Source organism: Microtus oregoni, unplaced genomic scaffold (genome assembly GCF_018167655.1).
Source record: "Microtus oregoni isolate MIOR12 unplaced genomic scaffold, Mior012 000054F_ref0000373, whole genome shotgun sequence".
NCBI lineage: Eukaryota > Metazoa > Chordata > Mammalia > Rodentia > Cricetidae > Microtus > Microtus oregoni.
The window spans coordinates 1,971,430-1,981,446 of record NW_024543830.1 but is presented as its reverse complement, the minus strand read 5'-3'; the positions used below and the strand labels follow the sequence as shown (position 1 = coordinate 1,981,446).

Sequence of the window (10,017 nt, the reverse complement as noted above, 5' to 3'; positions counted from 1 at the left end):
AACTCCAGTCTCTAGGCAGGCAGGACAACCTTGGTGAAAACCCTGCCTCAGAAAGTGAAAGACAGGGTATGGATTTAGTGTTGGCGCACTTGCCTAGCATGTGAGACTCTCTAGGTTCATTTCTCGGTGTCGCTAAAACCCAAACCAAACAAAACAAAAATTCGACACGTTGTTAAGTTGGTGGGTTGCTTGCTTGGAATGGGTGAAGCCCCGGGTGCCACTCCCAACATCGCAAAGTGTGAAAATAACGCACAATCTTAAAAACAAAAACAAAGTAACCCCTTGTTCGGAACGGCTGCGTTCGCGGTGGGCGGCGGCGGCGCGCAGCCAGGCTGTAGCGTGTGCGCCAGGTGGCACACTGGGCTTGCAGATGGGTCCTGCGAAAGCGTGCAGATGGGTGAGTGTCAAGGCAATTCATCTCCCCAGCAACCCCTCCCTTGACCCCGCCTCCAGGGGGCGGGGCGTCAGAGCGCGGGAAAGCTCAACCTGAACCGAAACGCCAGCTCGTGCCGGGGGCGGGGAGAAAGAGCGCTCCGAACTGGGAAACAGGGCTGGCCTGCCTCCTCCGCTCGCAGAAGAGGCCTATCAGCAAACTACCTTGAGCTCTCTGGATGTGGCCCAGGCCACGCCAGCACTCCCGACATCACCTCCCCCACTTCCGGTCCGCAGCGCGTCTCAGGTCCCAGGTCCCGGGTTCCGGTTTCTTCTACACTGAATCCCCGCGGCCTGTCCTGCTCTCCCGCAGAGGGAGGAGCTGTGCGCTGTGCGTGGTGCGTACGTCCAGAGGCTGACCCACGCGAGGACCGCATCCCTCCGGATGGTAGAGCAGTTTAGACACTGCGAGGATCGCGAGGGAACGGTCACCCCGATGACGTAATGTTTGGGGGTGGCGCCCCGTTTTGTGACCCCTGCCCCGCATCCTTGCGACTGCGGCTTAGCCGGAGGAAACGGCACGAACACTTAAAACACGCAGATTACACGGAGCCGACGAGATTCCCTCCGGCGCGCGCCGCACGGCTCGAGTTCCTAAGTTTGCATACATGAGGCACAGCGTCCAGCTCCGAGCCACCAATAGCGAGGGGACGGCCACGCTTCGGGGCTCGACTCCCCTCGCGTCCCAGAGCGGAGACCGAGGCAGGCTTCCTGCTAAGCGACAGCGGCGCGGGCCAATGGCTATCGAGCTACGCAGATGGGGCAGGTGGACTCCGGAGCAGCCAATGAGGAGAGGCTTCTCCACAGGGTCCAGGCCCTTCGTCCAATCACGGTGAGAAGACGATGAGGGGCCAGTTCCGAGCGGGGTACGGAGGGCCAACCCCGTGCGGGGCTGGGTGGGGCTCAGGGCTGAACGACGGGGCCATTGGCCAATGGCGAGTATGAAAGCGGGCAGCCCGGACCAGGAGCGCGGAGGGAGCTGAGGGAGAGGGGAGGCCGAAGCGGAGAGAAGCAGGAAGTAGCGGCGGCCGCGGGGAGGGCGGCGGCGACGGCAGCAGCGGTTGCGGCTGGAACCGGGCGGAGGCCGCGGGGTCTCAGCCCGCACTAGGATCGGAACAAGTAAGCGTGCTCGCCACGAATACCCGCCCTTGGCTCCGCCCCCCGGGGGGGCGGGTAAATGCCCCTGCCCCTCCCCCACTTGGTCAACTACCCCCTTCTCCGCGCCGCCCCCTGGGGCGGCTGCTTGCCTGGCGGGGTCGCCGCCTCCGTGCTCGAGGACCGCTGGTGGGAACTCAAGACTGTTGAAAGCACTGCCCCTAGCCCGGTAACGTGGGAGGGGGGTCCGGGACCCCTAAGTCCTGGCTCTCCTACACCGAGAGGCAGTCGGAGTGCGGCCGGGGGACTGGAGGCTGCGGGATGTCGCGACCTAAAATGGTGTCCGTGCCGGGCGGTGGGGGCGGGGGAATTGGGCCCAGCCAGAGCGGAGCCTGCATCCCGACCGGGTGCGGGTCAGCGTCCGGGCCCCGGCAGGACTCGAGCTGGCGCCCCGAACCCGCTGCGCGCCTTGCAGTCACTCGAGTCTCGAGAGAGCCTCAGGGGATCGGAGCCGGGGCAGGCAGCGCGGGGCGCGGAGGAGAAGGGGGACCAGGTTCGAGTTGGGTCTGACCTGGCTGCAGAACCTCGAGTCACGCAGGGACCGCCCCCTCATGTGTCTCCACTCCCCTCGTGCCACTCCCCACTGCCGGGGAGTCCTGGCCCCCGATGTGCAGCGCCGCAGATCCTAAAGGGCTTGGCCTGGCCAAGGCCCTGCCTTGAGTTCTTAGCCGGTGAAAGTGAAAGAAGCACCACTCGCCTCAGTTTACCCTCCAGTTTTTTTTAATGTACTTCTCGTCCCCTACTCGAAACCCCGGGCTTGCTTCCCACTCCAGTCCCTGGCAGATGGCAGGGACTTAATGCTGCCCAGCTTGGCCGCAACCTAATCGCCCCCGGCCGGGCCCTGGCCCCTTGGCTTTGCTCTGCGCAGCAGGCCTTGGGCAAAGGGCAGTGGAGCCCCCCCACCCGACGTGGGTCTGTTCACCCTCTTCCTATTAGGCCCCTTCTTTCTGCTTTTGGGGGACAGAGGGAAAAGGGGGTAAGGAGATGGCAGCTCCAGAGGCCTGGTGGCTGAGTGGAGGATCTTCATCGGCCCTAAGCCTCTCCGCTTGGCCCACTGTCTGCTCCAGGTGGCTATCGGATGACCTCCAAGTCACTTGCACGTCAGAGGGAGGTGGTTGGGAGAGGCCACTTAGCAGGTGTTTTCTTAGTTGGCTTTGTACTCCACCGACCCTCTCTGGGAGCTTGAGTGGGAAGGTAGCCCAGGTCTCCCCACCTGAGAGAGCTGAACTGAAGAGGGACCTAGCGAGTCATCTGGGCAGAACTAAGGGCTTTGTTAAACCGTGCGCGGAATTAAGTAAGGGGGTACGGTGCAAGGAGGACTCCCCTTTCTTCCTCTAGTTGGTACCCTTGCCCCCCACCCCCACCTTGGTCCGTGCAATGCCAGCCGCCACCTGCTGGGACTATCTCCAGTTACAGTCTGAAGGCTGGAAAGAGGTGAGAGAATTGGCCCTGGGAAATGGCTTGCATCCTGGGCAGGGAACATATAAGGGGAGCGAATTATCCTTTCTCCATTTCCTACAGAAATACTTATGGTAAAGAACCGATGGAGGATAGCGCTCGGGTCTCCCATAGTCTCCGAGCTGGCCTCCTTGTTGCTTTAGTGACATAAATCTTGTGGGACCTAACCCCCCATCCCTATTGGATCTGGTTAAGGTTGGGGGAGACTTCTTAGGCTATTGTTGCCTGAGAAGATGGAGTTTCAGTTAGGAGATAGACTAGGTGAGTCGCTCAGAGTAGCAATGACAGAGGGAAGGAGGAGCTTCCCCATTGTGGCAACTGTGTGGATCAGCTCATACCCTGGAGTTTTAACCCTGAGAGTTTTAAGGTGGAGGAGGGAGGAGGAAAGACTCTCTGGGGAAGGTAGGTGAGCAAGCAGCAGGTGTTTGTGACAAGAAAGGACACGGTTGGGGCCTGTATGACTATGCCTCTCCCTTGCTTTGCCTCTTTCTGTGTCCTTTCCTCTCTTGGATCTGTTTCTCCCTGCTGACCATGCTAGAGCTCCAGGTGCCAGGAGTGGCTCCAGATATTTCACAGATGACTTTAGATGACCCTTATCTCTGACCCTAGCCCTAGGGGGCCAGGGTATACTCCTTCCAGTGCAGCCAGCTTCTCTTTGACCTCACATGTCCTTAATTTGGCCCAGCTGCAGTAATAAATTGTGTTCTGGACTCGACACTCAAGCATCCAATCTTTTGCTTCTAGAAGAACTTTGATAAGTGGGTTACTTGTCCCCTCTTTGAAACAGCAAAAGTAAGGCAATGAAGTAACTTGTTGAACCACAGTGATAAAGCTAAAGGAAGAGCAATTTCAGTCTTAACTTTAATCTCTGCTCCTTTGTGTATTGGTCTTCAGATCTCTATGGACCCCCAGTTCATATTCCATGAAGAATATGAATTGATCCCAAGCTGACACAAATAAGCCCAGAAACCTAGAACATTTTGTCTGTCGTCCTCCTTAATATTCCTGTTGGTTAATTGGTCCTGTGCCTGGCACGGATCTGGTTTCTGTGGAGGTGTCTCTGAGAACCATTAACTTCTATTACTCTTTGTATTTCTGAGACTCTCTTTCTGGTTTCCTCTGGGTTTTTATGCTGGCACTACCTGGTGTTTTCCCACTAACCTGACTTTAGTTACCTCCAACAGTTTTCCAGGATTCGCCATTCAGTGTGGTGGAAATTACCAAGTTGGAGGGGATAAATACAGAGTTACTGAGGAAGGGAGGTTCAAGGTCTCTATTTCAGACATCCCAGTTTCTCCTCAATCTTACTCTTTTTATTAGGTCTGGGACCTGTCGCTATGGGGGACATGAAGACACCTGATTTTGATGACCTCCTTGCTGCTTTTGACATCCCTGACATTGATGCAAATGAAGCCATTCACTCTGGGCCAGAAGAAAACGAGGGACCAGGAGGCCAAGGGAAGCCAGAACCTAGTGTAGGAGGTGATTCTGAAGAGAGAGCGGTGGCAGCAGCTACTGTGGATGACCCTAAGAATATAGCTGAGGCCTCTGATCATGGCCTTCCACAGCCACCAGATACCTCCACTGTCAGTGTCATTGTCAAAAACACAGTATGTCCAGAGCAGCCTGAGACCCTGCCTGGGACTTCAGGAGAGGAGACCAAGGCTGGGGATGTAACTAAGGAAGGACCTGTGGGGTCTTGTCTGATGCAGAATGGATTTGGGGATCCTGAGCCATCCCTCTCAGAAACCCCCCATTCTCCAGCTGCTACCAATGGGAATGCCTGGAAAGAAAAAGCTGTGGAAGGCAAAACACCCCTGGACCTCTTTGCTCATTTTGGGTCTGAACCAGGGGACCACCCAGATCCCCGACCTCCTGAATCTTCCCCACCTCAGGATGGTGACATGATCCCACCTCCTTTCTCCACTCCTTTTGTGCTGGCCCCAGAAAATGGCTCAGCCCTGCTGCCTCCTAGTTCTCTCCTGCCAGAAGGGGCCTTGAAACAGGAAAGCTGCAGTCCCCACCATTCCCAGGGCCAAACTACTACAAGAAGCTCAGGTTCCAGCCCTGAGGCAGCAGGCATCCCTGCCAGCGCCTCACCTCAGCAGGTGGCTGGAATGTCCTTCAAGCAGTCTCCAGGACACCAGAGCCCTCCTGCTTCCCCTGAAAAGGCGTCTAGCTGTAAACCTCTGAAGGAAGAAGATGAGGGAACAATGGAGAAGTCTCCTCCAAGAAGTCCCCAGAGCCCCTCTAGTGGAGCTGAGGCTGCAGACGAGGACAGCAATGATTCCCCTACCTCTTCCAGCTCTTCTAGACCCCTCAAGGTGCGGATCAAGACTATTAAAACATCCTGTGGGAATATCACAAGAACTGTAACCCGGGTTCCCTCAGAACCTGATCCCCCTGCCCCTTTGACTGAGGGAGCTTTCCTGGCTGAGGCTAGCTTCCTGAAACTGTCTCCTGTAACTCCAGCCCCTGAGGGTCCAAAGGTGGTGAGTGTCCAGCTGGGTGATGGCACGAGGCTGAAAGGCACAGTGCTGCCTGTGGCTACCATCCAGAATGCTAGCACTGCCATGTTAATGGCAGCTAGTGTTGCCCGCAAGGCTGTGGTTCTGCCAGGGGGGAATGCCACCAGCCCTAAGACTATGACTAAGAGTGTATTAGGGCTGGTACCCCAAACTCTGCCCAAGGCTGAGGTGCGGACAGGGTTAGGCCTTGGGGGGCAGAAGGTGAATGGTGCCTCAGTGGTGATGGTACAGCCTTCTAAGTCTGCTACGGGGCCAAGCATAGCAGGTGGCTCGGTGATCTCTCGGACCCAGTCCAGCCTGGTAGAGGCCTTCAACAAGATCCTCAACAGCAAGAATCTCCTGCCTGCTTATAGACCGAACCTGAGTCCACCAGCTGAGGCTGGGCTGGCCCTGCCTCCAACAGGCTACCGCTGCCTTGAGTGTGGGGATGCCTTCTCGCTGGAGAAGAGCCTGGCACGGCACTATGATCGCAGAAGCATGCGTATAGAGGTCACCTGTAACCACTGTGTCCGTCGCCTTGTCTTCTTCAACAAGTGTAGCCTACTCCTGCATGCCCGTGAACACAAGGACAAGGGGCTGGTCATGCAGTGCTCACATTTGGTCATGAGGCCTGTAGCCCTTGACCAGATGGTGGGCCAGCCAGACATCACACCCTTGCTGCCTGTGGCTGTCCCACCTATTCCTGGACCTCTGGCCTTGCCTGTTTTGGGCAAGGGGGAGGGGGCTGTCACCTCCTCAACCATTACTACAGTTGCCATTGAAGCCCCTGTGCTCCCACTCCCGACAGAACCACCTGCTCCCCCAGCTGCCTCTGTTTACACGTGCTTTCGCTGTCTGGAGTGCAAGGAGCAATGCCGAGACAAGGCTGGCATGGCAGCCCACTTCCAGCAGCTGGGCCCTCCTGCACTTGGGTCTACCAGCAATGTGAGTTGTCTATCATTTCTCTTGGGGAAGGGACAGCCAGAAACTATGGAGGTAAAATCCAGGAAGGTACTAAGAGCTTGCTTAGGCAAAGTAATGGAGTACAGGGCACCCCTCATCAATTAACCTTGTTTAACCTCTTGACAGGTGTGCCCATCCTGCCCCATGATGCTCCCCAATCGTTGCAGCTACAGTGCCCACCAGCGCACACATAAGAATCGCCCCCCGCACGTCTGTCCTGAGTGTGGGGGCAACTTTCTTCAAGCCAATTTTCAGACCCATCTTCGAGAGGCCTGCCTGCATTTCTCTCGCCGTGTAGGATACAGGTGCCTCACACTCATCTCCCCATAGGACTTTAGCATCTCCTTCTTACAGCACCCTTTTAGATGGGTTCTCAAGGAGAGCCGTCGTTTTTCCTGTCTCTCAGCTCTGTTGTGTCATATTCTGCCTTCAAGTCATGCACCATGAGAGCAGTGGAGAGCAGGGCTCCTGCTGGGGCTCCAGCTCTGCCGCCTCAGGCCTCTGGGGACAGTTGACCTCCTTCCTTTCTCTGCCTTGCTTATGTCCTTCTGCAGTCCACCTCATCCTCAGCAACAAGTGAGGTGCTGGAGATGCCCCTGCCTCACTGCACTTTCTCCCCTTCCTCTCTAAGGTGCCCCAGCTGTGCAGTGGTGTTTGGGGGTGTGAACTCCATCAAGTCCCACATACAGGCATCACACTGCGAAGTTTTCCACAAGTGCCCCATCTGCCCCATGGCCTTCAAGTCTGCACCCAGCGCCCATGCCCACCTCTACTCCCAGCATCCCAGCTTCCTCACCCAGCAAGCCAAGTGAGACCTGGGGAAGGAGCTTGAAAAGGAGGGGTGGGCGGAGGGTGGGGCGCAGGGCAGGGCTGCTGCCCCATCACGATGTCTGACACTGCCTTTTCTGCTTCCGCAGGCTGATCTATAAGTGTGCCATGTGTGACACGGTCTTCACTCACAAACCGCTTCTCTCCTCCCACTTTGACCAGCACTTGTTGCCCCAGCGTGTCAGTGTCTTTAAGTGTCCATCTTGTCCTCTGCTTTTTGCCCAAAAAAGGACCATGCTGGAACATCTCAAGGTACAGGAGGAGCAAAGGGCTAGGGACTGGCTCCGTAGCTAGCTGTGCTGACCTGAACTAGAGCCGCATCACCCTCTGGAAGTGGGGGGTAGGGAGAAGCGAGGACTTTGGCAAAGCCAGGCTCTCCTCCACATAGCCACTCCTCTTGTCTTCCTCTTATAGAATACTCACCAGTCTGGATGCTTGGGGGAGGAGGCAGTTGGGAAAGGGGCTGGAGATGCCCTTCTGACCCCCAAGACTGAGCCTGAGGAGCTGGCTGTGTCTCGGGCAGAGGCAGCCCCTGCTACTGAGGAATCCTCATCTTCTGAAGAGGAACTGCCCAGCTCCCCTGAGCCTCCTCGCCCAACCAAACGACCCCGTCGGGACCTGGGAAGCAAAGGCATCAAAGGTGGGGGTGGTGGGCCTGGGGGCTGGACCTGTGGCCTTTGTCACTCCTGGTTTCCCGAGCGTGATGAGTATGTGACTCACATGAAGAAGGAACATGGCAAGGTGAGTTGGGTTTCCTCTGGGAAAGGTAGGCTGGAAGGTAACCTTGGGGTTGACCTGTGTGATTGAAATTTCCCACCCCTTGTTCTTCAGGCAGTGAAAAAGTTCCCCTGTCGCCTGTGCGAGCGCTCCTTCTGCTCTGCCCCCAGCCTGAGGCGCCATGTCAGGGTCAATCATGAGGGAATCAAGAGAGTTTACCCATGCAGGTAACCCTTACCATTCCCTTTTCCTACCTGGTAGATGACCCTTACTCCCAGAGTACCTGTTCACCTGCCTCCTGCTTGAGGGAGCCAAAGGTCGAGGCCTCTGTCTGCTCTGGCAGCCTTCCTTCTCTCAGGAGCTCTGGGTTTTTGCCTCTGGTGCTAAGCTGCCCACTGTCCCTGTGCTAGGTACTGCACAGAGGGAAAGCGCACGTTCAGTAGTCGTCTGATCCTGGAGAAGCATGTCCAAGTCCGACATGGCTTGCCCCTTGGTACCCAGTCTCCTCCTAACAGAGGAGGCACCCTGGTGCGAGGCTCTGGTGGCAGAGCTCAGGTAAGGCAAGGTCCTCCTTACGGTATGTCGTGGGAGTGAGAAACTGGTGAGGCTCTGGTCTCAGGAAGCCAGGGTGATGGTGAGGCCCAGTTTCTTCCACTTTTCTCCAGGGCCCTGGACGGAAACGCCGCCAGTCTTCTGACTCATGCAGTGAGGAACCTGACAGTACAACACCACCAGCCAAGTCCCTGCGGGGTGGCCCTGGGTCAGGAGGCCATGGGCCTCTGCGCTATAGGAGCAGTGGCTCAGCGGAACAGAGCGTTATGGTGGGGCTGAGGGTGGATGGTGGCACGCAGCAGTGCCTTGACTGTGGCTTGTGCTTTGCTTCCCCAGGCTCCTTGAGCCGCCACCGATTCATTAGCCACAAGAAGAGACGGGCGGGGGGTAAAGCCAGTGCCCTGGGGGTAGGGGATGGGGAAGAAGAGGCCCCGCCATTACGCTCTGACCCAGAGGGTGGAGATTCACCTTTGCCTGCTTCTGGAGGCCCTCTGACTTGTAAGGTCTGTGGCAAGAGCTGTGATAGCCCTCTGAATCTCAAGACCCATTTTCGCACTCATGGCATGGCATTCATCAGGGCCCGGCAGGGGGGCAGTGGGGACAACTAGGTCCCAGGCCTAGGATTGGCCTCTCCTCTTCCCTGGAACTTTGGTTTCACTGCTGCTGTCTCCTCCCTGGGCTGGGAAGTTTAACATGTATTTTGTTTGACTCTTTTCGCCCCCGAGGGAAAGGCTTTTTGAGGATTCTATCAACTTGCACCCCCCTGCTCTTGGGTTTGGTCCCTGGGTCCTACTTAAGTGGACTCCCCTTTCTTCCTTTCTGAAGCCAACACTAATGTTCTGCTGCAGACCCCCAGTGTATAACTGGGTGGGAGGACAGGACCTTGGGAAGCCTGCTAGACAGGCAGGGGAAACTGAAGGATGTACAGGGTCTAGCTTCTACCCCTCCGCTAGATTTCTTCCTCTGTGCTGGGTTCTGCCCTAGTATCCCCTCCTTTAACACTCATTGGCACTAACCCCGCCCCAATCCCTGCAGTGCCTTCCATTTGTCTTTTCCCCCAGAAATCTAGGGGTGGGGGGGTTGGTGGGGATGAGTCCTGTCAAATGGGGTCCAGGGAGAGGAGAGGACAGGCTCTCAGGAATCCTTTATTCTTGTAGTAATAATACTAACTGGGAGAAACAAGAGGGAGAGAACCAGACTATTAAAACTGCTTGTGGTTTAATCCCCATCCAGGCTTTTCTTTTTATGTGAGTTGGACAGTGTGTACTGATAGGAGGGGTGAGTCCAAACTGGGGCAGCCCTTTTCAGGGAAGAGGCGGTATTGATCAAGACAGATGGAAAAAGTAATCATCTTGTGTGTTTGGTGCTTTTTGTATGCTGGATTTAGCCCCTTCCACCAACCCCA

At 56.5% G+C, this 10,017-nt stretch overlaps 1 protein-coding gene across 2 annotated transcripts; it reads left to right on the top strand.

Moving 5' to 3' along the window:
* Window positions 1-1,421: 1,421 nt before the first annotated feature.
* LOC121438027 (zinc finger protein 687) lies at window positions 1,422-9,959 on the top strand. 2 transcript variants are annotated; one of them, XM_041638209.1, is made up of 10 exons: window positions 1,516-1,551; window positions 2,926-3,021; window positions 4,366-6,497; window positions 6,642-6,820; window positions 7,147-7,323; window positions 7,433-7,595; window positions 7,758-8,084; window positions 8,175-8,287; window positions 8,471-8,615; window positions 8,726-9,959. In XM_041638209.1, the coding sequence occupies exons 3-10, from the start codon at window positions 4,383-4,385 to the stop codon at window positions 9,218-9,220; spliced, it is 3,714 nt and encodes a 1,237-aa protein (XP_041494143.1). In that variant the 5' UTR covers window positions 1,516-1,551; window positions 2,926-3,021; window positions 4,366-4,382; the 3' UTR covers window positions 9,221-9,959. The 2 variants fall into 2 exon arrangements, with proteins under 2 accessions (XP_041494144.1, XP_041494143.1); XM_041638210.1 differs by lacking the exon at window positions 2,926-3,021 and having other exon boundaries at window positions 1,422-1,551.
* Window positions 9,960-10,017: the final 58 nt, after the last annotated feature.

Excerpts from the sequence above, each read along its gene's own strand:
- LOC121438027 (XM_041638210.1), top strand. The coding sequence starts at position 4,383 with ATGGGGGACATGAAGACACCTGATTTTGATGACCTCCTTGCTGCTTTT. Across the intron at positions 6,498-6,641 it reads CACTTGGGTCTACCAGCAAT|GTGTGCCCATCCTGCCCCAT; the intron begins GTGAGTTGTCTA and ends ACCTCTTGACAG. Across the intron at positions 7,324-7,432 it reads TTCCTCACCCAGCAAGCCAA|GCTGATCTATAAGTGTGCCA; the intron begins GTGAGACCTGGG and ends CTGCTTCCGCAG.